Genomic DNA, 26,863 nt, shown 5'->3' on the forward strand with positions numbered 1-26,863 from the left:
AGGTTAGGCCCCAAGAACAGTGTTCTCATCCATGCTGTGTCTTACTACCCTTTCTCAGTGTTCTAAAAAATGCAACACTATCTTCTTTTTAATAGAGTGCTCTCTAATTAGGTGCATGCTTTCCAGTGCTGTACACAATAATTAACTGTGGTTTGAAAAGCAAACACTAGAACAACTATCAATATTTATTTTTATCCACTTATTATCAATTTTTCTAATGTGGAGCAGCACATGAATATCACTTCTAAATAAAAGTATTTATGGTGGGACATGATTAAATTTCTCCTGATGATGTACAGTTTCAAGACCTCTGGTCCCAGAGTCCTCCTCTTCACCCTTTGAAGCTGGGCCTACTCCTGATGGGAGCTGGGTCTGCCCAGGGCCCCACATCCCATGCTCTGCCTGCCTCAAGAATTGGCTGGAGGGGGAGTAGATTTAGGTCTCACAGGAGCTCTTTCACATTAATACTATTTCAATTACTTAAGAGTTTTAAGAGTTTTCATGTGGTATTCCGGTAAGGTAACAAAATCAATTGGTATTAACATAACACTATTTTTATTAGAAATGTAATCATAAACTATAAACAACTTGCATAAATGAATTGGAAAATAGCCCCTTCACAGGTTTCTACTATATTTTATCAATGAATGGCAGTAAGCTGTAGATTTTATTGAATAAAAGAAGGTAGTAATCAACTTACCTTTTTCACAATAATCTCCTGTCCATCCAAGAGCACAGGTACAGCTTCCATCTACAGGATTGTGAAGGCCACCATTTTTACAGGTGCATTTTAGCTCACAATTTGGGCCATATTTTGTTGGAGGACATACTGTAGTAAAAAATTCAAAAAATCAAACTAAGTAAAAATGTCATGCAAGTAAATATTTTTCTCTGCTTCAGATAAATTAATCAAATCCATATAGCAAAATCATTTTTTAAAATACTCAAAGCAAACAGCTACTCAGATGTATCCTTCAGGTAGTAAGCACATCAATGTCATTCATTTGTATTTTCATTCACTCTATAAATATTTATTGAGCTTATAACTATGTGCCTGGTATACTTTGGGAGCTGGAGATGTTCTGTGAAAAACAGAGATCAATCTTAGATCAGTGATGGGAGATTTTATGTGTTTAATCCCATAATTGATAAAGATGCATTAGTCATTTGCTCCTTAATGTCTCTGTGCTGAAATGTGAAAAGCACTTCAGTACAAAGTAGTAGGTGACACAAACAAAAATGTACTGGCAAGAGGAGTTAAGATACACATGAGTGAAGCTAATCAGACATAAGGGAAATTGAGCCTTCATTGTCAGAGGGAAAATAATTGAATGATGGGAAGTGCCACCAGTGGGAGAGTAACCATTCCTCACATTTATTTCGTTTTGCCATGAAGAATATGGGCACAACATAGCCAATGAATATGCTTTTTTTTTTCCCCCAGGAAAACTCAAAATCCATATTTTATATGAAATCATCTAATATTTGAAAGTTGGCAACTAATTAAAATTGTTTTATAGCACTGTGGAAGCCAAAACTATGTCAGCCAATTCAAACACATTTGTGGCTAGATTTGGCCAAAGGCCTACCATTTATACCTTCTAGTTTATAGTAGCTTTACATAATGATATTTTCCACATGAATTATCTCATTTAATGCTTATACACATTTCTCTGATGTGGGTAACAGTATTCTTATTTTACACTTGAGAAAACTGCAGCTGAAAAACTTAAGTCTTGCTCATGCTTAAGCAGCCAAAAGATAAGACCCAATATTCAAATCTAGAACCTCTGACTCTCTTGCTATTTTAGCTAGCAGAAGAGACATTAGAGGGATAAAAACGTTTTAACTTGCTCTAAGTGCATGCATGCTCAGTCGTGTCTGACTCTTTGTGACCCATGGACGGTCGCCTGCCAGGCTCCTCTGTCCATGGAATTTTCCAGGCAAGAATACTGGAGCAGGTTGCCATTTCCTACTCCAGGGGAGTGACCTGACCCAGGGATCAAACCCATGTCTTTTTTGTCACCTGCACTGGCAGGCAGATTTTTTTTTTACCACTGTGCCACCTGGGAAACCCAACTTGCTCTTGTATTTGGCTAATAAACAACAGAACACACACTTTGGTTAGTATGACACTTTCTCGCCTTTATTTAACTGAATAGGTGCACTTAACTTCAGTATCAAATGCTGCTGCTGCTGCTAAGTCGCTTCAGTCGTGTCTGACTCTGTGCAGCCCCATAGACAGCAGCCCACCAGGCTCCGTCGTCCCTGGGATTCTCCAGGCAAGAACACTGGAGTGGGTTGCCATTTCCTCCAATGCGTGAAAGTGAAGTCACTCAGTCATGTCTGACTCTTCCGGACCCCGTAGACTGCAGCCTACCAGGCTCCTCCGTTCATGGGATTTTCCAGGCAAGAGTACTGGAGTGGGTTGCCATTGCCTTCTCTGCAGTATCAAATGAGAGAAGCATTTTAATTAAAAAAAAAAAAAAGATATGGTTGTACAATTAATGTTTGAAACATCATCGTATATATTTTTGGTTTTTGCCTTTAAGGCAATTAAGCAGAATCAACACACCATGTCTTATACTATTAAGATTAACTTTATTTGTGTCCCTTTCACCCTTCCAAAACAACTTCATCACCCAGGAGGCCTATTCATCTTCCAATCTGAATGCTGAAGTGTACTCCTGAAACTGGTGAATCAGTTAAAAGATGGGACTTTAAGATAGGACTTTGGACAAAAAGCAATCAGAAAAGTGAGGAGTGCTTAGAAATGTTTCTTTCCATTGTTCTAAGTCCTAAACAATATTCACACAGAGTTGTGTGAATAATTTTAGAAAAGTTATTGTAATTATACAATGAGTATTTCAATCAGTATATCAAGGTATATTATGGAGAAAAATATTCCATCCTTCAACTCTATCTTTCAGTCTCCCTTCTAAAAAACATCATTGGTACCTGCTTTTTCCCTTGTAGGCTTCACTTCAAAGAGACTTACCCTGACCACTTGATTCAAAATTTCAATCCACCTAATACTTTCAAGGGGCTTGTCTGGTGGCAATCTGCCTGCAATGATCCCAGGGTTGGGAAGATCCCCTGGAGGAGGGAATGGCAACTCACTCCAGTGTTCTTGCCTGCAGAATCCCATGGACAAAGGAGCCTGGTGGGCTACAGTTCATGGGGTTGCAAAAGAGCCAGTCAGATACTACTTAGTGAATAAACAATACTCTCAAGCCATACATCATGTTCTTTTTTCTCTTATCATAGATCTTACTCCCTGTTAACATACATAAAAATCACTTATTAACTATAAAAGTTAACATTGATATTGATGTTATTGTTAATGCAAGTTCATGTGACCAACACACTGTAAGATCAAACAAACTGAAGCATCAGAGTTCGGACCAAAGAAAAGTTTATTGTAGAGCCTGCAAGGTGGCTCATGCTCTAAAAACCCCAGCTCCTCACAGGGTTTCAGCAAAGCATTTTTAAAAGCCAGGTGAGGACAGGGGTTCCAAGGTCTATGATCAGCTGGTGCACAACTCTATGACTGGCTGATTGTGAGGTAGCAGGGTGGTGCCAAAGGGATTAACATTATCAGTTCTTAGACTCCAGGAGGCCTGGAGCTGAGTGCTCAAGGTCATCAGATAGTTTGTTGTCTCCATTTGTTGGAGAGGGGAAGTTTTTCTTTTTTTCTTTTTTTAACATCTGCAAAACAACTCAGGAAATGGGCATCAAATACTTTTATTTAGGTATTTCAGAGAGGAGCTAAAGCAGAGAATATGGGGGAAGGCCCCTTGGGGTCCTGCTCAGTAATTGCATAACTACCGCTTTAGTTCAGTTCAGTTCAGTCGCTCAGTTGTGTCCGACTCTTTGCGATCCATGAATCACAGCACGCCAGGCCTCCCTGTCCATCACCATCTCCCGGAGTTCACTCAGACTCACGTCCATTGAGTCCGTGATGCCATCCAGCCATCTCATCCTCTGTCGTCCCCTTCTTCTCCTGCTTTACTTTTGCTCAAAAGTGCTTGCTATGTCTGTACCTATTTATTTACCTTGATTTTATTCTAGTCTGTTTTTTTTTAAAGGTAAGTGAAGTGAAGTGGCTTAGTCGTGTCTGACTCTTTGCAACCCCATGAACTGTAGCTTACAAGGCTCCTCTGTCCATGGAATTTTCCAGGCAAGAGTACTGGAGTGGGTTGCCATTTCCTAAGGTAGGTGTTATTTTTCTCTTGCTATGTTCAAAATTTGTTCTTTTTCAGTTTTCAGAATTTTGACATTGTTATGTCTTTGTGGATTTCTTTTGGTTTATCCTGTTTGGCATTCACACAGATTTTTTAATTCTGTAGGTTTAAACTTTTTGTTATGCTTAGGACATCTTTATTCATTGTTCCTTTGACTCCTTCAGTCCTGCTTACTTTCTCCTCTCCTCTAGGACTCTGATGACATAAAAGTCCGAGATTTATTTATTTATTTTTTTCCCTCCCACAGATTCTCCAAGGCTCTTTCGTTATTATTTGGTTGTCGTCATTTCCTTATCTGCTGTCTAAATTGGGTTATTTCTATGATCTATCTCTGAGTTCGCTAATGTGTTCCTCTGTCTTCTCCAAACTGAGATTTTTACAGTTTTGTTTTTTGTATTTTTCCAGTTCTAAAGTTTCCACTTGGTTCTTCTTTATGTCTCTTATTCTTTTTTGAACATTTCTATTAAAAAAAAATTTGTTGTTGTTGTTGCTCAGTGAATCATTTTTTATGATGGCTTCTTTAAAATTCTTATCAAATAATTTTGATGTCAGTGTCATCCAAGTGTTGGTGTCTTTCGATTATTTTTTCTTATTCAAGTTGATATTTTCCTGGTTGTTGTTGAATAATTGTTGAATAATTGTCTAATTAACCTGACATTTTGAGACTCTGGATCTCCTTTAAATCTTCTGTTTGAGCAAGTCTCCTATGATACTTCACTGGCAAGGAAAGAGGTTCATCCGTTAAGAGGCTGAAGCCCAAGTTCCCCACACAGCCGCCAAGGGGAGCAAGGGTAATGGTGCCTCATCCCAGCTGGGCCACGGCAAGAGTTTAGGCCTCCCCTAGGCTGACATCCAACCTGAAGCAGGGGTAGAAGTGTCTCTTTATGGCTTCCTACTCGTTCTTCACTGACTTGCCTGGAGTGGCCTCATTGCTGCTTGGTGTTTGTGAAAGTCCTGACTGCCCACTAGACTCCCTCTGACTCCATCTTAGCTTGGAAGGGTGTAGTTTCCTCATCACCTGGTGGGTGGAAGCTGGTGCTTTCCACACGGTTTCCACTGTCACTGCCAAGGTGGCTGGTTCTTTCCTTTCTGGCAGGAATGAAAGCATCTGCCCCACTAGGATTTCTCTTACCCCACCCTGGTGCAGGGTGAGGGGTGCCTTATATACCCCAGTGGAGCTTAAAGGCTAGAGCTTATGCTCTTTATATTACAATCTCAGCATTTTTTAGCAAGTAAAATATCTATATATTTATCATATTCCATGTCACCATAATTGCCACATTTGTTTTAAACTTAGCCTTAATTAAAATAGATTTAACACCCATTAAACATCCTTGTTGGAGAAGGCAATGGCAACCCACTCCAGTACTCTTCCCTGGAAAATCCCATGGATGGAGGAGCCTGGTAGGCTACAGTCCATGGGGTCACAAAGAGTCAGACATGACTGAGCGATTTCACTTTCACTTTTCACTTTCATGCACTGGAGAAGGAAATGGCAACCCACTCCAATATTCTTGCCTGGAGAATCCCAGGGATGGGAACCTGGTGGGCTGCTATCGGGTCACACAGAGTTGGACATGACTGATGTGACTTAGCAGCAGCAGCAAATGTCCTTTTTACCAGAGATTTTCTATGTATTACTTGGTTGCTCAAATTTATCTTCTAGCAGTTTCTTCAAAATATTTTATGGTTACTATATTGCCAGCAATTTTTGATGATTAAAAATTATTGTTTATTTCCCATCATGTTATTCTTGAATAAAAGTTTGTGTATAAAATACTTGAATCACATATTTCCCCTAGAACTTTGTAGGTTTTGATAGCCATAAACTAGCAATAAATATTGCTGTGAGGTATCAGGCTGTTTTCCCCTATCTCTTCATATGAAATCTCACATTTTTTCTTATATCCTCAATAGAATTTCCTCTCACATATGATCAAGCCTAACTAGTATTCCTAGGGACAGAATGTATTCATTCAATCTGTATCAACAGATCTTCTTTCATTTCAGAGGGGGAAAAACTTGATTATATTTGAATATTTTCTTTTCTATTTATATATCGACTTTTTTCTATTTCATTGTTTTCACTTTCCTCAGGTATATTCTCCATGTACATGGCTATCGCATCAGCAGATTCCATTCTCTCATTACCTGAGTTCAATGTGGTCTACATTTATATGATGTGAGGTTTAATTTTCATTTCCACTTCTTTCTGAGCTCTGCCAGCTTACTTTTTCATTTCCCTTTGTTTTTTTTTTTATTTATTCCATGAACCCATGTATCTCTGCATTGCACTCACAATTTATAGAGAACACTTTTCCACTATGTCCTTTGGATTCTTGGAATAAATTCAGTTAATATTTTCATGGGCTCCATAACAAACTCTTCTGCTCCATGTTCACCTTGTTTTTTGTTTTCCTATTCCTTTTCTCCTTCTTATAACAATTTCACAAAAACATCTTTGAATGGTTTCATATTTTGATTCTAAAATGAGGGAAGGTTTTCATGTGCACCAGTTTTTTTAAAAAAATCAGATTAGTTTTTGTGCACCTGTAATTTTTATGGGGGGATGGGCATAGTATGGATTGGGGCTTCCCAGGTGGCACTAGTGGAAAAGAGCCCACTTCAAATTTCAGGAGATGTGGGTTGTTTCCCTGAGTTGAGAAAATCTCCTGGAGAATGAAATGGCAACGCACTCCAGTATTCTTGCCTGGAGAATCCCACGGACAGAGGAACCTGGTGGGCTACAGTCCCTGGAGTGGCGCAGAGTCGAATACGACCTAAGCAACTTAGCATGCATGCGGTATGGATTAGAGGCTAGAAAAATGATCCTGGTTATTAGGATGCCTCCTTAGCCCAGAATATGACACAAAGTCATATGACACAAAGTCATGGGATGTGGGTCATGTACTTGTGTGGGTGAGTTTAGCCTCCCTTTAGCTGCAAGACTGCTTACAGTTCCCTTTTCTCTAGTGAAGACTTGAAATGATAATATATCTGTGCACTTCCTCATTTTATCCAATCTTCCTACATCTTTGTGATGTCCACTTTCAAGAAAGCTCCTGCAACCTGCCCACATACCCAATTTTTGTATTTCAACAAAGGATCTTTAGACTTGCTCCTCTGTGTGTGTCATTGAGAAACAGCTCTTCTGTTGGCCTCAACTCAGAGCTGTAGGGGCCCGGCATCCTCTATGTATGTATTTTCCTTGAACAATTCTGTTATTATGATAGTAATAATATTATTTAGGACAAACAAAGTTTGACAGTTTTAAACCAAGATCATGTATTTTTTCCTTCTCTCATTTTTCTTAGAGCTTTCAGTGGCCTTCTTGAACACTGATGAGGACATAAAACTCTTCAGTTGTAATCAGACACTTCCAACACACAATTTGAGGTAGTTTTACAAAAGTTAGTTATTTAAAAATTTGCTCCTAGTTAAGAATATGCATAAATTATTCTGTGTTTGTGCTCATTTTTTTGTTTACTCCCCCAGTGAACTATTTCCTTTGTAACTCTACAGGAGTGTGTACTTGCATATGATTAAAGCCACATTTTTTAAAGTGTCGTAAACAATTCCTACTTAATTATAAGCCCTGGCACTACATCTGCTTTTAGAATTTAGCTTAATTAGTGCCTGGACGAACAAGGTGACCCTGCAGGCATTGTTACCTTGCTGACACCTGGCCCCTGTTTGGCCAGGTGGACACTGGCACCTTTCAGTCACCGGGTCACACTGTCCTGAGACACAAGAACACCGCTGGACACAGTCCTGCCCATAGTAATCTTCAGGACAAGCTGTAGAAAGGAGTAAAACAAAAAGCTGAGCAAAAGGAAACCAGATTTTCCTTAATAAAGCATTTCACCAGTCAAGATTTGTAAGAATGTGTAGATACATAACCTATTCTTTTAATCAAATAGGTTTCCCCGACTTGCCCTCTGTTTTCGATTTAAATAGTCACTATGGGGGGGGGGGGGGGGGAAAGACCTGTTCAAATTGTTGCTTACTTAGTGCAATTTTAGTTGATATCAGGAATTCCATCCAAATATCTAGTGCCAGACACTTATGTATGTATGTGATATGAATGACACTTAACAGGCTCAGTCTTGCTTTGCTGCGTGACTGCCTTAGGCTGTGTGTGTATGTACTAATATTGAGTACAAAAGTGAAAGTGAAGTTCACTCAGTTATTTCAGACTCTTTGCAACCCCATGGACTATACAGTCCATGGAATTCTCCAGATCAGAATACTGGAGTGGGTAGATTGTCCCAACCCAGGGATTGAACCCAGGTCTCCTGTATAGAAGGCAGATTCTTTACCAGCTGAGTCACAAGGAAAGCCCAAGAATACCGGAGTGGGTAGCCTATCCCTTCTCCAGCAGATCTTCCTGACTGTGGAACAGAACTGGGGTCTCCTGCATTGCAGGTGATTTTTTACCAACTGAGCTATGAGGGATGCTTCCTCTTAAAGTGCACTTGGAAAATTTAGCTTACACTTCTGTGCCTTATGCTCATATCTCCAAATATTTATTTATGTATTTATTAATTAATTTCTAAATTTATTGTACATTTATCAAAACAAACAAATATGCTAAATTACTGCCAATAGATTATATCTAGTAAATTAATTGCATTAATTAACAAAATCAAAAATTAATTTATTCATAAATTAACACATTTATTAATTTTCTTGCTTGTTTGTTTTGCTGCAGTCACATGCTACCAGTTAATTGAGATGCTTACCAAAACAGAGATAAAACAAAGATTAAAATAAACATCTGTGAGGTTCAATCAAAGGGAAAATACTGTAACAGTGTATACATTGTGTGCTTAGTTGCTCAGTCAGGACCTACTCTTTGCGACCCCATGGACTGTATCCCGGCAGGCTCCTCTGTCCATGGGGATTCTACAGGCAAGCAAACTGCAGTAGGTTGCCATGCCCTCCTCCAGGGGATCTTCCCAACCCAGGGACTGAACCCAGGTCTCTCACATTGCAGGTGTTCTTTACCATCTTAGCCACCAGGGAAATGTGTATACATAAACAAATATAATTCTTTGAACTTGTAAGAGGTGACAGAAAACTTGGCTCTGATCTCCATAGCTGTCAAAGCCGAGAAGGAAAATTGCTCAAGTACAAGATCATGGCTTTCTGCAGACAAAACTCCGGACATTCAAGGAAACCATGATTTTTGAAGATTCTCTGGCCCAAGGAAATTTCTCCAATGATTTTCTTTGAAGAACAAACACAAAAGAGCCAGTTAGAACCTTCATTGGGAGATGTTTATGGGCTGGCTTTCACTCAAAGATAACTTGGCCATTGAGGCCTCGGAGGCAGTATCCATTAGGTTTCAATTTTCTGCCACTTGGAGCCAGGACTTTGCCTTATTCATCTTTTATTCTCGGAACAGCAGGATACTGAAGCAGAGTAATTAAGATTATTACCCTCATAAGAAGAAAACAGAGCAACTACCTGCCTGAAGAAGATAAGAATTCTGGATATCTTTACCACATAACCATAACTCTGCCTGATCACAAACTTCATTATCATTTTTCCAGATAAAAGAATCTCAAGTTCACAATCACAGTCCTTCAGTCTTTAAGATCTTTACTTTTATGTGGCAGCCTGGATGGGAGGGAGTTTGGGGGAAAATGGATGCCTGTATATGTATGGCTGAATCCCTTTGCTGTCCACTTGAAATTATCACAACACTATTAATAGGCTATACTCCAATATAAAATGAAAAGTTGAAAAAAAAATCTTTACTCTTTTCTAAAGTACAAGATAAAGAATGCCTGTGAAGTGAAGTTTCTAGTCATGTCTGACTCTCTGTGACCCTATGGACTGTAGCCCATAGGCTACCAGGCTTTTCTGTCCATGGGATTCTCCTGGCAAGAATACTGGATTGGGTTGCCATTCCCTCCTCCAGGGGATCTTCCTGACACAGGGATCAAACCTAGGTCTCCTGCACTGCAGGCAGATTCTTTACCACTGAGCCACTTGGGACATCCACCAGGGAAAATACAGAATAGTGCACAAAATATATAATAATAGTGAACAGATCAATAAAGGATCACCAAGCAAATACCCTCATCAACAGCACCGGGTTAAAGAATACAACATTGCCAGGATCACCTCCCCACCATGCCCTCTCCAACTCATTGCCTCCTCCATCCTTCCTAAAGACCATCATCATCTTGTGAACTGTCTGAATAGTTGGAAACTGATGGATTTGATCAAAGCAAAATGTGTTTGCTACAGACATTCCCACAATGTCTAAGCCAGTGCATTTGTATGGCATCTTTAATTTATATCTGGTCCCTTAAATTTTATGTCAGTAGTTACTTATATGATGTTGCTGTTCAGTTGCTCAGTCACATCTGATTCTTTGCAGCCTTACAGACCGCAGCATGCCAGGCTTCCCTGTCCTTCACCATCTCCCAGAGTTTGTATGATAGGTAGTTATTTAAGGTCTTTGGATTTTCAGGAAATGGTTACTTTTAGGTAAGGGGAAACTACTTAATTTTGAGCTGGAAAATTGCTGAGGATAAATGAACTTGTGGAAATTTGGACAATGAATTTGACATGGTGTACATAGGAATCTCCAGTCTGCTCTGATCTTGCCAAACACATTTTCTTATCCTGACTTGAGTCCAGCATTGCTGGGGCAAGAGAGGTTGTGACCAGAGGGCTTCCTGGCTGCCTTCACTGACTTCAGCTCTCAGTCAAATTCCTGCCAAAGTACTCCTCAACCTAGAATTTACTCCTGTTGCTGCAATGAATCATTATGTAAAATAAATGCAAAAACATGTACTCTCTAAGTGCAGTTCTTTAAAACTCTGCTTTAGCATATCAAATTCATAGTAGATAGAGCAACTTACTTTGACTGCAGTCAGCCCCGATGAAGTCAGGAAGGCAGTCACAGGTTCCAATCATGGTGTCACAGCTGCCACCATTCAGGCACTTACACTTTCTTTGGCAATAAGGGCCATAAGTGCCTTTTGGGCATCCTGATGAAAGAGAACAAAACCATATGTGGTATTGTAACTTGAAGCTATCAGTGCTTAACTTCATGCCCATAATCATGTGGTTAATTCAACATTCCGATTACTGTTCTTTGGTATTCTTATCACCTTCAAGATACTGATTCAAGGGATGGACTTATCTGAGGATACAAATGGATATGTATAGATGCCTTAGAAATACAGATGGGGATATAGAGTTCCTGAGGCTGTTCATTAATAAGATATAAGAAACTTAACCTTGAACTTCCTTGAAAATCTACCCACTTTTAGAGTATGCTCAGAAAAAAAGACAATTCACCAAAGAAGTTGGTTTTATTCCTGCCTAGAAAAAGTCATTCTTTCAGTTAATGTCTAAGTATAGTTTGTCTGATCTGGAATGATCTGGGTTTAATACCCATAAGAATTCAAAATGGCAACAAGCATGGAGGAAGCATCTTAATTTTCTATTAGTGTCTCAGTTTTCATTTCCAAGGATCTTGGCTGACCTTGATGATACTTGTGTAAGAGGTAGATATATGGCCAGACTTCAAGGCAAAAGGAGACTGAACAGGGCAAAGAGTGACCTGAAAATCATATTATCTTTGCAATGATTGAAAGATTGGGGGTATTTAGCTAGAGAAAATAGACCTAAGAAGATAAAACTGTCTTCACACATGAAAAGGAAGTCTTATGGAAAAGGAAGAAGGGAGATATTATCTTAATAAGGTAAGCTTATTTGAAAGAGCTGTCCAGAATTGGAATAAGCTTTCACCATGAGGCAGTGAGTCCCATCTCTGCAAGAGTTTAAGTAGAAATAGGATAAGTAACTAGAAGAGAAAATGTAGCAGGGATTCAAGCACTTAACTGACTTTGAAGCACTTCCAAATATGTTGCTGTCCTGCTCTATGAAACGTCTGGTACTTTAAAGTCTTAAAATCACAGAAGTTTCAGTTTCAAGATACCTCAGGTCCATCTGGCTCAACAATTATTTGAAGATGAGGAAGTAGAGTATAGTTACTTAAAAAATGTTATTACACAAAATTATGTTACCTGGTAAAGACAAGTTTCCTTTTTCCTGTCATATTTCTAAAATAAAAAGATGTAGAACGTTTTGAAATGACTGAGATTTGAACCCTGTATCTTCCACTTGCCAATGTTATTGAGAAGTCCTTCCTTTGAGCTCCTAGTTCTTTGCTCCCAAAGAGGATGATAACAGAATCACAGGCTTGTTGTGTGAACAAGTAGGGTGCCTCGCATATCACCAATCTCAGATAGCTCCCAAGTTAATGGTAGCCATTATTTTCTTTCACAGTGGCAAGATCATTGGTGGGCCTATGGCAAAACCCTTTCCCTATTTCCTTAACCTGAGTGCAATGGTTTCATTTTTGCCTGAGGTCCTTCCTCTTGCACAACGTTTTCACTTGGAAGCACAGTTCTAAAAATGACTAAACTGAGACTGAATGACACTGGCTTCCTTCCACTTTGTCCTGTATTTCTATGTAAGAATTGATGGTAAAGAACATTTTTGAGTGTTGCACATGTAGCAGGTTTTAGACACCAAAAAATGGTTTTTATTGAAACTCAGATTGTTTATAATCCCTATCTATATCCTATCCTAGAATCCACTGTCTCATCTTGAGCCTCAGAGTCAAATGGCTTCCCCTTCCCTCTTTCAGTTCCCTTCTCCCCTTCTCTTTCAGGTTTAAAATATTAATAAAATCCTTCAAGAAGGAGAATGAACAGAAAGCAGCTAAGACCATTCTTATCAAAGGTTACTTCTCTGTTGCAGCTGTTGTATTACTTTTTTCCTTCTATGAAAAATGACAAATGCACTTCACATTCTCTCCTATTGTTTCTTCCTTCCAACCCAGTTCTCATAGTTAACGGATACTTCTTTGGTATACAGCATTCTTTAGTCCTCCTAAGAAGTTACTTTTCTCCCTTACTAAAATTCAATAGAGTGTATCTAAAAACAGAACTAGTGGTTTAAAGAGTCTCTATCTCCTCTTATTCACCAAAATATAAAATGTTCTCATGTCTATCTGGGTCAGTCTTTCGGAATGTAATTTTTAATAGCTTTTATCATTATTATATGATGCTTAAAACAAATGTTTGGTTGCTTGATAGTGGAGAAAAAACACAAAGAAAGAAATTGGTATAGTTGGAAACAATGAAGTGTGGTGTGTACTGCTGGCATGTTGCTTCTAAAAAGGAGGTTAAATTAAGAATTGACGAATATAAAAAATTCTGCAATCCTGTGAGTAGGAAGTGAAAAGTGACATGGGTTTTTGTTCAAGTAGGGAAAAAAAACACCCCATAAAGTGAAATTTACATATTCATTAATTAAGAAAATGTTGAACTGTAAATATAATAATGGGTATAAAAGAATGAGCATCAGTTAAAAGGAAAGAAGAGTTAGATGCTGTTATCTGATGAATTTATATAACTGATATATGTAAAGATCTATATTTTAAGATCACTTTCATTTGAATTGAAGTGACTTGGAAAACATAATTTCTCTCTGACATATACTCATTTCAAACTGTCTGAATGGTGGTTTTGCACGTGAAAATATCATCTCTTGCTGTTTCTTCTTGGTATACAGAAAGAAAATAAGCCTTCAACTTAATTATCCTTTTAAAATCGGAACACTGAATATGATGAAATTAACCTTCTAATGAGCATAACATCTGTTGAAAGACAGTATATGCACTAACCTCTTAATCCTGCAACTCATTAAATTTATATTGAGTATGATATGTGTTTACAAAAGTACCCATAACTTTTTTTTCCTAAGAATAAGTTATTTTACTGACAGCTCTACTTTCTCATATAATTCTGTGACTATGTGAAATTCTAACTTCTAGAATCATGCATACATCTCTTGCTCAGATGTTCACTAAATTTAACAAGGAAACGTACGCCTGGGAGATAATGATTTCATTTGGCTTGTTGGGGTGTTCGGTCTCCCCTCTCTCATTTCCTAAAATTCCACTTTGATCATTTCTTGACCTCTGTTCTATTCTTTACAATTATTTTTCCCAGGAAATTTTGCTTCTTGAACAAGGGATATTTGGTTATTTTCTATTTTGTGTGTGTGTGTGTGTGTGTGTGTGCATGTGTGCTCAGTCGTGTCCAACTCTCTGAGACCCCATGGACTGTAGTCCACCAGGCTCCTTTGTCCATGGGATTCTGCAGGCAAGAACACTGTAGTGGATCGCTATTTCTTCTTCCAGGGGATCTTTCCAACCCAGGGATCAAACCCACATCTTCTGCATGTCCTGCCCTGGCAGAAGATTTCTTTACCACTGTGCCACCTGGGAAGCCATTATTTTTCATTCAGTTCAGTTCAGTCACTCAGTCGTGTCCGACTCTTTGCGACCCCATGAATCGCAGCACGCCAGGCCTCCCTGTCCATCACCAACTCCCAGAGTTCACTCAGGCTCACATCCATCGAATCAGTGATGCCGTCCAGCCATCTCATCCTCTGTCGTCCCCTTCTCCTCCTGCCCCCAATCCCTCCCAGCATCAGAGTCTTTTCCAATGAGTCAACTCTTTACATGAGGTGGCCAAAGTACTGGAGTTTCAGCTTTAGCATCATTCCTTCCAAAGAAATCCCAGGGCAGATCTCCTTCAGAATGTACTGGTTAGATCTCCTTGCAGTCCAAGGGACTCTCAAGAGTCTTCTCCAACATCACAGTTCAAAAGCATCAATTCTTCGGCACTCAGCCTTCTTCACAGTCCAACTCTCACATCCATACATGACCACTGGAAAAACCATAGCCTTGACTAGACGGACCTTAGTCAGCAAAGTAATGTCTCTGCTTTTGAATATGCTATCTAGGTTGGTCATAACTTTTCTTCCAAGGAGTAAGCGTCTTTTAATTTTATGGTTGCAGTCACCATCTGCAGTGATTTTGGAGCCCCCCAAAATAAAATCTGACACTGTTTCCACTGTTTCCCCATCTATTTTCCATGAAGTGATGGGACCGGATGCCATGATCTTTGTTTTCTGAATGTTGAGCGTTAGGCCAACTTTTTCACTCTCCACTTTCACTTTCATCAAGAGGCTTTTAGTTCCTCTTCACTCTCTGCCTTAAGGGTGGTGTCATCTGCATATCTGAGGTTATTGATATTTCTCCCGGCAATCTTGATTCCAGCTTGTGTTTCTTCCGGTCCAGCATTTCTCTTGATGTACTCTGAATAGAAGTTAAATAAGCAGGGTGACAATAACACAGCGTTGACGTACTCTTAGAAGATGATTATTAATATTTTCCCCTATCCTTGAACCACCCCCTCTACATGAAGGAGATTAAGAAGAAGCTTGGAAATGAATTCACCATTCTGATTTGTTTAAATATTAAAGGTTTCTGTATACCATGACGAAGTGAGTGACATTTGGGAAGTTTAATTAGGAAATTAGAACAAGCAAGGTTGTTACTGTATCTTGAGACACTTAGCTCCAAAGCAAATGAAAAGCATGAATCTGTTTTTCAGTCTGTTTTCCTAGTAGTATTTGACCAGTTTATTCACATATGCACCAGCCATTGTTACACAGTTTTACTTTATTCTTAAAAACAGACACTAAGATTTGGTCTGTCTGAACAATCATTGCTATGAGCAAGACCATTCAAGCCAAGCTTCCACTCATGTCTTGACATCTTCCTCTTGGCACAGGTGAGCTATCCTGTGGCCCATGTTTCTCAAAGCATCTTAAACCAAGTGTTATGGGTCTTCTTATAGATACTGTTAACAGAGTGGTCTATAGTTCTAGAGGATTCCAATGCCTTCAGTTCTCTCAGAGAGACTTTTAATAAATCATACTGCAGGTTGGAGAAATGAAAGATTTCTAGGATTTGTAATCACTTAACAATTTCATGTTGCTCATAAAATACATAGCAAGATGAGTTTACATCTATCAAGTTTGTTTTCCTCCCTGCTTGCTATCCATAGACTGGACTAAACCACCCAGTATAAATTAAGGAAAAGTGGTGAGATTCCTACTCTAAGTTTGTCTGCTTCCTCTGACCTCTACTGAGAGAAAATGTTGATTCTTCACTCCAAACCTGGGAAGATGAAAGCCCAGTTGTTTTTGGCTGCTGGAATGTTTGCTTTTGGGCCAGCTACACCTTTTAAGGATATTTTCTTGAACCCCTCTTTTGTCGTCCTGTAATTACAGTGCATGTTGCCAAGGAACCTTTGCAGCAACTTCCAACCACGTGTTGCCTGGAACTGAGCCCATCGGACTAGTCAGGGAGCAGCTCCCGGCCTCAGCCTGGCTTTTTCAAGGCAAACCTCTCCTCCTTCAGCCCAAGGTAGTTGGCTTTCTGAAATGGAAGTACGACCAGCTTTATGTAACTTAATTTTGATTTATTCAGATGAAATATCCTTGATATCAAGAAGAAATCCTTCCTGAGAAATGTGACAGCATCAAATGTGAGAAAATCACTCCATTCTTCCATTGCTTGAGATTTGCCATGACCGAAAAAATAATTTAAATTTTATTAATTTAATGCTTTAGTTCTTCATTGTAAGTTTGAATAATGCAATGGTTACGGGTTCTTTGGGTGTATGAAACCATTTTTGTACATGCTTAACTGTGTTTTTAGTTGGTAAAGTTTAAAATTAGGACAAATGTGAGAATTGATACTCAAAATATATATTCTATGGCTTGTGGAAAATGGGAGCCACTAGTTTGACCATGAGTCTATGTTTCATGGCTGGTGTTTTTTGGGAGAGATCCAAAACTCATCCATATACTTGCAGAATTAGGAAAGGAAAGTAGGGGGGGAAAAAAACCTGTTATAGGAACGACTGGGGAGAAAAGAGAGTAGCAAGGGCCAAGTTGGGGGGAAAATGAAACTAAAGCCAAATCATTTTATCCTTAAACCTATAAAAAGTACATTATAAATAATTACGAACTTAAAAATTAAGTAGCTGACTGAACATTTTAACATGTTGCTTGGGAGTTTTTATCATGTGTTCTCCTATAACCATTTCTATGTTAAAATGTCCTAACAAATGAATATAAGGTGTTTGGTCAAGGGACTATTCTTTTTTATTATACAACAATGAGCCAACTGGCATTTTGTCATTTAAGCAAGTCACTGTTTTCATTCCAGAATAACAATTTATTTAACTTGATTGTTCCTAAAAGCAGATTGTGGAACTAACTTACTTTATGAATCACTCTGAATATGTTGCCATTTGCTATATATCGATTTATAATAATTGGTTCATATTTTCTTCTTTCTTTCTCTTTAATTCTTATCTTTTTTGGGGGATATTTTGAATAGGAAAGGCAAATGGGAGAATGAGTTACACAGGAAAGTATGTTTTCAACCATTCTAATGAAAACTCCCATAGGATTTACAATGAATTAGAACCTTGAATTAACATTTGCCCTTTAGCATTCCGAGTGATGACCCACTCCAACAGTGTCTCTTCAATAAATTACAACTAAAGCACAGAACACAGTTATAGAGATGACAGCAGTTTCCATGGTAGCCAGGCAGACAGGTACATCTCCCTGTGACTGGGTGACACTCCTCATTCTCAGCTGAACACTGACATACCTGTTTACAGTCCTTCCCGTATGTGCCTGGTGGACAAACTAAGGGAAAGAGGAAATGTAAACCCAATGAATTAAATTTGTCTGTGTATATATAGCTCGAAAAGTGAAAGCAGGGAAAAATTTATTAAATAAGACCATTGCCTACAGAAGTGTTCTACCCATTGGGATTTAGGTTTCATTAAATTTACTTGGGGATTACTTCAGTGTTTGATTTTGTTTTGTTCAGTCAATTTGTGACCGACTGTCAAGGGCCGGCTGCAATTTTCTTGTCACTAAAGAAACTCATAGGGTGATGTCAGGTAAAATCAACGAAAATAATAGTATAATTCATGAGGGACCACATATCTGGATAAAGAATTTTTTTCTTTTTTGGTGCAGCCGGTTTAAATTCTCAAGGTTGTTTCTCTCTGTGCATTAGAATGTACTGTATTTGTGTCACTTGTCAGCTACTCTGCTGGTTTTGAATTGTTGTTTTTTTTTTTTTAACAGTCCAAGCAGTAAAAGGTTTCCTTCCCAACTTCTAAATAATATCATACCATTTTGTTAGGAAAAGAGAAAGCTTTCTAGATATTTCTCAGTTTCTCAGCTTACAAGTTTGAGTCAAGCAGACATTTTGAATTTCATGGCTGTATCTCATGACAATTCAAACAAATTCAGTGAAAAAAAAGATCAGATAATTTAGGTTGCTGCACCTAAAGTTGCATAACAATTTCTGGATCAACCTTTTATCACCCCGGGGGTGTAGCATCATGAAAGAACAAACCTTTTAGAAAACCCTTACACTGGAGAAGTTATTAGCTGCCTTGTTCATGGTATCCCTCTGTTTCACTGGCTGCTCTGTGTGCCTGTGGGGTTATTTGTTTTCTCAGCATCCACAGTCCTTAAATCATTTCATCTTCCAGTTTTCTTTTTAAGTAGAAATGATAGCAATGGTAGACAAACTAGATATTCTAGCTAACTTTAAAGGCCCTTGGTTGCTTGCTTAGTATTAAAAACAAAGACTAATGAAATATGGGTGATTAATTTTAAAAAAAGAGAATTTTTTTCCTTTCTTCTTGACTGGGACATGTACAAGTAAGAGAATTAGGTGGAATCTGACTCAGCATGTGAACAACTGTTTATACAGTCTGCTCTTGATCTAAAATCCTTTTTCTCTAAGAATCACTAAATATTCACATATATATCAGTAAAGCACTTATCCTGAACTTGCTAGTTATGCCAAAGAGCACATCTGGTTTGAGAAGTTGATTAAGTTTACTTGTTAATGAGTGGTAAAGCAAGAAGAACTGGCCATGGCATTTCAGAGGTGACTGGAAGTGGATGTTTGTGATATTCTTACTTCCTTCACATCGTTGTCAGTAAATACATAAGAGAATCAGCCCCATTTCACTGTGACGCGATGAAAGGTACTCCCTAATGAAAGGCTCACAATCAGAAAAATCAAATGTGTGTCTTTAAAGCCTTCTGATAAATTCAGAAGCCATGAGCTGCAGTTCTACAAAGTCTTCGCATCACTGGGAAGATCCGTTTTTGCCATGGCATTACTGAGCATAAAGCTTGACAGGGTCACAGCAAATACAGCCACAAAATTCTGTGCTCTTAGGAGAATAACAACATTAAGGAGTCAAAGTGGCCATGCTGAACACAGAAGTGTTGGTGTGCTAAGCTCCAGTCTCCCCATCTATTTAGCCATTTCCCGTCTTGACGTACGGGGCTTTGAGGGAAGCAACATTCTGTATGATTTGCTTTGATAGAGAGGGGCCACATGATTACCGTGCTGGTCGGCAAGATCCACTGAAGGTTGTGTGCTCTAGAGGAAATGGCATGAACTTTGGGCCAGGGAGGTTCAGCACCACTATGGACATTATCTCTGGCTTTAAACAATTGCTTAAGACCACAGTTCACTTCAGTTCAATTGCTCAGTTGTGTCTGACTCTGTGACCCCATGGAATGCAGCACACCAGGCTTCCCTGTCCATCACCAATGCCTGGAACTTACTCAGATTCATGTCCATTGAGTCAGTGATGTCATCCAAACATCTAATCCTTTGTTGTCCCCTTCTCCTCCTGCCTTCCATTTTTCTCAGCATCAGTGTCTTTTCCAATGAGTCAGCTCTTTGCATCAGGTGGCCAAGCTATTGGAGTTTCAGTTTCAGCATCAGTCCTTCCAATGAATATTCAGGACTGATTTATCTCCTTGCAGTCCAAGGGACTCTCAAGAGTCTTCTCCAACACCACAGTTCAAAAGCATCAGTTCTTCGGTGCTCAGCTTTCTTTGTAGTCCCACTTTCACATCCATAAATGACTACTGGAAAAACTATAGCTTTGACTAGATGGACCTCTATTGGCAAAGTAACGCCTCTGCTTTTTAATATGCTGTCTAGGTTGGTCATAGCTTTTCTTCCAAGGAGCAAGTGTCTTTTAATTTCATGACTACAGTCACTATCTGCAGTGATTGCAGAGCCCCCCAAAACAAAATCTCTCACTGTTTCCATTGTTTCCTCATCTATTTGCCATGGAGTGATGGGACCAGATGCCATGATCTTCATTTTTTTGAATGCTGAATTTTAAGCCAACATTTTCACTCTCCTCTTTCACTTTCATCAAGAGACTCTTTAGTTTTTCTTTGCTTTCTTCCATAAAGGTGGTGTCATCTCTGTATCTGAGGTTATTTATATTTCTCCTGGCAATCTTGATTCCAGCTTGTGCTTCATCCAGCCCAGCGTTTCTCATGATGTACTCTGCATAGAAGTTAAATAAGCAGGGTGATAATATGCAGCCTTGACATTCTCCGTTCCCGATTTGGAACTAGTATGTTGTTCCATGTCCAGTCCTAACTGTTGCTTCTTGACCTGCATACAGATTTCTCAGGAGGCAGGTAAAATGGTCTGGTATTCCCATCTCTTGAAGAATTTCCCAAAGTTTGTTGTGATCCACACAGTCGAAGCTTTGGCATAGTCAATAAGATCCTCAATTTCCTCTTCCGTACAGTGGGATCAATGAGAGCTATCTCACAGATTGTTAGGAGGAATAACTGAGTAGACACAGTAACATAGGGAAATCTCACTGTATTTCAGTAAAATCTGTTTCCTTTCCATTGAAACCCTTATACTTAAAATCAGGATCAACTATTTAACAGAGATGCTATACATGGGCAAAACCCATGACACATTCAGAATGATATGGGGAAAGTATCTAATATTTAAAGACCAATGTTTTTCTAAACAAATGTTCTATATTAATGCATATATATGGTATTGATGAACCTATTTTCAGGGATGGAATGGAGATGCAGATATAGAAAACAGACTTGTGGACACAGTTAGAGAAGGAGAGAGTGGGATGAATGAAGAAAGTAGCACCTACATATATACACTACCACAGGTTAAACAAATAGCTGGTAAGAAGTTTCTGTGTAATGCAGGGAGCCCAGCCTGATGCTCTGTGATAATGACCTAGAGGAGTGGGATGAAGAGAGGGGAGGGAGCTTCAAGAAGGAGGTGATATATATCATCAGGAGGTGATACTGGTTCTCATAACCAGTATAATTATGATTGGTTTGTATTGTTGTATGGCAGAAACCAACACAATATTGTAAAGCAATTTTCTTCCAATTAAAAAATTAAAAAGAAATAAAGATTGATATTTTTCTAAAAGCATTGAAATCACGTGGCATGAAGTCTCTGAAATACATATAAATAAAATGTATCCACATCCTCCTTAATTGTTTTGCATTTTGAAGCTTCACAAAAATGTTCACAAATGTTAATCACTTCTTCATCCCAAGAAGAGTTCAAGCAAATCCTTAGCTTTGATTCTTGAACTCCAGTGGAATCAAAATTGCAGAAACTATAAATAATTAGGCAGGAAAAATTGATCTCTTGAAGTTCTCAAAGTCAGTTCTTAAATGGATGTTTAAGTGTCTTTGAAGGAATTTACAATTTGGGATCGAACTCACATCTCTTCTATCTCCTGCATTGGCAGGCAGATTCTTTACCACTAGCACCACCTGGGGAACCCCATATTGAAAACCAATAAAGTGCAAATGGAAATAAAAGCAGCAAAAGCCCTTTGAATGTTATTAAAGGGAATTTTTGAGAAATACTATAGTATTTCTTAGATTATATATGCATCATGAAAAATATCTATCAATTGTCATCTGGCTGAATGACATTGACTCGGACTTCTGAGGAAATCAAATTTAAAGCAAAACCTGTTCCTTGTCCTCTGAAGGAGAAGGTGGTGTATTAGTTTGTTAGCTCATGATCCCTGATAGATTGCATTATGAGGCAGGCTTTCACTCCATCTTACAGAACTGAACTCGCAGAATTCCGGAACATTCTCATTCAGCCAAGAGATATTTCTTGGATACTTACTATGTGCTAGGTTCACAACAGTGAGCAAAATCAAACATGGTACTTGTACCCTTCAAATGTGCAACAAAAGAAAGAGGAAAACAATAAAATAATCACTCAAATAAATATCTAATTTTAAAATGTTGTAAGGGGTAGGGTGCTATGAGAGAGAATGACATCAGGGGCCCTAATTTAGACTGGCAGAGAGAGGATGGGATGTGTTTTGTGTTAAATGTTCTCTGTGAGGAGATTTCCATTTAACAGATCTGAAACACTAGAAAGAGGATATAGTAGTGGGAAGGGAAAGGTGAGGGAAAAGAACAGGGAGGAGAAAAAATTTCCAAAGGGTAAGATCCAAGTATGTATGAGTTACTGATGTGTGAAAGCCATTCAGCTGTGTCTAACTCTTTGCAACCCCACATTCTATACAGTCCATTGAATTATCTGGCCAGAATACTGCAGTGGGTAGCCTTTCCTTTTTCCAGGGGATCTTCCCAACCCAGGGATCGAACCCAGGTCTCCTGTATTACAGGCAGATTCTTTACCAGCTGAACCACAAAGGAAGCCTATGAGGTACTGATATAATTCTCAAATAGTGTGTGGGCAATGGTACCTGTGTATGTATGTTAGACAATGATAAGGCGTCTAGTCGAGGCTATGCTTTTTCCAGTGGTCATGTATGGATGTGAGAGTTGGACTATAAAGAAAGCTGAACACAGGAGAATTGATGCCTTTGAACTGTGGTGTTGGAGAAGACTCTTGAGAGTCTTTTGGACTGCAAGGAGATCCAACAAGCCCATCCTAAAGGAGATCAGTCCTGGGTGTTCATTGGAAGGACTGATGTTGAAGCTGAAACTCAAATACTTTGGCCACTTGATGAGAAGAGCTAACTCATTGGAAAAGACCCTGATGCTGGGAAAGATTGAGAGCAGAAGAAGAAAGGGACGACAGAGGATGAGATGGTTGGATGGCATCATCGATTCAACGGACATGGGTTTCGGTAGACTCCGGGAGTTGGTGATGGACAGGGAGGCCTGGCCTGCTGCAGTTCATGGGGTCGCAAAGAGTCAGACATGACTGAGTGACTGAACTGAACTGAATTGATGTTGTAATAAATGTTTCTCTATTGGTTTCCTATGCCTGTTGTAACAAACTGTCACAAATTTAGTGGCTTTTAAAAACAAACATTCTCTCACAGTTCTGCAGGTTAGAAGTCTAAAATCAGGATGTTGGCAGGGCTGCATTTTTTCTGAATACTTAAAGATAGGATCTATTTCTTTGCCTCTTCTAGTTCCTAGAACCCACCTATATTCCTTGGTTTATGGCCACTTTCTCAAATCTTCTAAGTCAGCAGCTTAGCTGCTTCTTTTTATTCCGTTTCCCTCTTTTTTTTTTCTTAATTATTTGTATTTATTTGATTCTGCTGGGTCTTAGTTGCGGCATGCCAGATCCTTAGTTGCAGCATGTGGGATCTAGTTCCCTGACCAGGGATCGAACCCAGTCCCCCTGCATTTGGGTGCACAGAATCTTAGCTGCTATACCCTCAGGGAAGTCCTGTTTCCCTCTTACAAGAACCTTTTTGATTATATTAGGTCTATCAGGTAATCCAGAAAAATCTCTCCATCTCCAGTCCTTAATCACTTCTGAAAAGTCCCATTTGCCATGCAAGATAACATATTAACAGACTGCAGAAACTGAGATATCTTTGACAGCCTATCATTCAGCCTATCACAATCCCTATATTCCCAAGTATTTTAAGTAGCTTCTGATTTATCCTTAGAGATCATGTTATTAAATGGTTATGTTACTAATAATAGCTTGATGCACAAGTTGTTATAGAAATCAACACAAAAATACAATTTTTTAAAGAAAAGAACTATATAATATAAAATTATGGAAAAACTATCATCAGTTATTTTTAAAAATTTTTACTTACTGGAACTAAAGGACATGTTGTAATGAATGTCACTTTGAGAATGACTTGGGATTCTTGAGAGGTCAGAGCCCAGCAAGAACCTGGGAAGCAGCTTGAGGGCCCAGATACACCTACATAAGACTCAAGAAGAGACTTCTCAAGGACTAAAACTGAGAGAAGTAAAAGACTAAATGCACATCACAGTGGATTTTTCCACATCATGAACTGCTTGTTGTTCTTAGTGCTTCATGTATAATATTATTTTTCTGTTTTAAGAAAATAATTTTGGGGTTCTCCTATCTATAGAACAGTGTTTACTTTTATTAATATGTGTAAGGTCTCCTTTAGGCAGGTGCTACTGTACACATAGTAAGATAAGCAGATATTAAACCACTTGCACAAATGGTAAGGTAACGAAGTGGAAAAATCGGAACAAAACTAAGATGGCCTTAGGATGAGCTCTGAGCTTTTTTCCATTCTCTCAGGGATTTTTCTTAGGAAGTGAGAAGGGTGCTAATATATTATTCAGTGTTTATATAACACTGAAGAGATTACAAAGTTGGATAATAGACCAAGTTGTGCTTTAACTTAGTAGGTATGAAAATCAGCCTGGACAGTTTTATATTGACAATTTCTTATTCACTTTGTTTACTAGTTAGACATCCAGGTCCCTGGAAGAACTGGTCAAACCAGTTTCAAGTAGCATAATCCATGCCACTTTCTAGTTTAAATCTTTCTGAACCACAAAACCTCTATGGGTGGTTTCTCTAGATTTAAGTTGTTTCTTCTATATTAAAGCTGAAGTTCCATTAATTTGTCCACCTGTTGCAAAGGGCCAACTCATTGGAAAAGATCCTGATGCTGTGAAAGATTGAAGGGAAAAGGAGAAGGGGGCAACAGAGGGTGAGATGGTTGGATGGCATTACTGACTCAATGGAAGTGAGTTTGAGCAAACTCCGGGTGACAGTGAAGGACAGGGAAGCCTGGAGTGCTACAGTCCGTGGGTCGCAAAGAGGCGGACACAACTTAGTAACTGAACAACACAATTAAAGCAAGATTTCACCCTTTGAATCAATCAGTGAATATACTCCAAAATATGACTGAATTGACAGTTACTATCTTTTAAAAATTTCTATCACTTTTACCATGGAGATATGACTTGAATAGAGATAAGTACCCAAAAAATTTTGGAAGGGGGAATATTGCATTTTTGATTTATTGCATTCTCAGCCATTTGAATGATTTTTATTAAAAACTGAGGAGTCATTTTGCTAAATTCAAATTGAAACAAAGTCAATTAGATAAGTTGATTAACCCTGAAAACCTCATGAACACTGCTTCTCACCTAATTTTACAATGGGTAAACTTTCTAATAGTGCTTTTTGCTTCTAAGAAATAAGGGTTATCTTCTTCAAAGTGATTCCTGAGAGATCATTCATATCTTTACTTTTTCCACTAAAATTTAAACATGAATGAGATCTCTACTAGAGAATGTGATGAATTTGTCTTTATTTAATTGTCTTGTCTACTGCCTTATATATTCATAATTATTTTCCATGAGCAATATATCTGGCTGGCAAATGTTTTCTGAGATGGCACACAGAATTCAAACCATACATAGAAGAAAATGCAATGAACTGACTTTTTGTCTGGAAATTTATGACTGTCTTAGTATTTGTCACGGCACAAAGTAATTTCTCATGGGAAGACCCTGTCCAGCCTAGCAAGGAGATACATTGTGTAGTCCCAAGATCACTGTGACAGTTACAAACTCCAAGGCCATCTATACCAGCACAGAGTTCCTGACAAGCTAAATAAACATAAGCAGAAAGATGCTTTAGACTGTCAAAACAAGTACCTACCCTCCCACTGGTTAAGAAAAAAAAAAGGAAGTGTATAGCTTTCATGATGGTCAGAGAGGTATATGCAAATTTCATCTAACACTTTGCTTCTTACAATTTGGGATTGACCTTAGGTGGTTCATGACAGCATATTTTGCTCAGGTCCTTATCAAAGGCCTTGTGATAGATCAGCTGTCATCCACCCGTTTCTCAGAATGTCTTTGTATTAAACTAATGGTCCAGCAGAACAGCCAGGCTGACAGGCAGGTTATTTATTTGCAATCTGGTAAAAGAACTGACAACTTCATTGTTTTAATTGTTCATTTTTCATGGCTTGATGCATTAGCTCACTCAGATCTTTGTGCCTCAGTCAGAGGATAAATATATGGGGATGAGGGCATCAGAATGGCTGAGTCCGTGGTAAAGTTCGAGAAGCTGCAGGGAGACCCACAGTGCCAGTTGTGATTACTAGCATCCCACAAGCATCTGGGGATTTTTTTTTTTTTGTCTTATCTGTGTTCTGCATCTCTTTCCTCTCTTTCAGGAAGACCTATGATGTCAGCTACTGATCTGATTGTTTCTTGAAACAATGTTCCTGGTTCTCACAGCCTATTAAGGGAGAAAGACCGGAGTGGCCTAGAGTCTCCATGTCTCAGTCAGGGTGGGGACCTGCCAGACAGAGGCCCAGAGACCTCAGATATCAAGATATTATCGAGAGCAGATATAGCTCAGTCAGAGCCTCTCCAAATTACCCTCAAGTTTGTTTGTTTTTTTTTTTGCTAAATATACACAACCTGGCCTTAACTTGGGAGATTTAATTCTAATTAATGATTCTTTGGTATGGACTGAAGAGATATATTTTTAAAATCCCATGATGAACTCCTGGTTGAGAGCTATTAATCTAGAGTATAGAACAACACACTCAATTTACAGA

General features: G+C 38.7%; 1 protein-coding gene across 1 annotated transcript in view; it reads right to left on the bottom strand.

Annotated features, from left to right (window-relative positions):
- LOC138443218 (EGF-like and EMI domain-containing protein 1) overlaps positions 1-26,863 on the bottom strand; it is a 605,343-nt gene that overhangs the window by 19,460 nt on the left and 559,020 nt on the right. Inside the window, 3 exon segments of the mRNA XM_069595258.1 lie at positions 701-829; positions 7,916-8,041; positions 11,123-11,251. Of these exon segments, the coding sequence (XP_069451359.1) occupies positions 701-829; positions 7,916-8,041; positions 11,123-11,251 (384 nt within the window).

The sequence above is a fragment of the Ovis canadensis genome, chromosome 1 (genome assembly GCF_042477335.2).
Source record: "Ovis canadensis isolate MfBH-ARS-UI-01 breed Bighorn chromosome 1, ARS-UI_OviCan_v2, whole genome shotgun sequence".
NCBI lineage: Eukaryota > Metazoa > Chordata > Mammalia > Artiodactyla > Bovidae > Ovis > Ovis canadensis.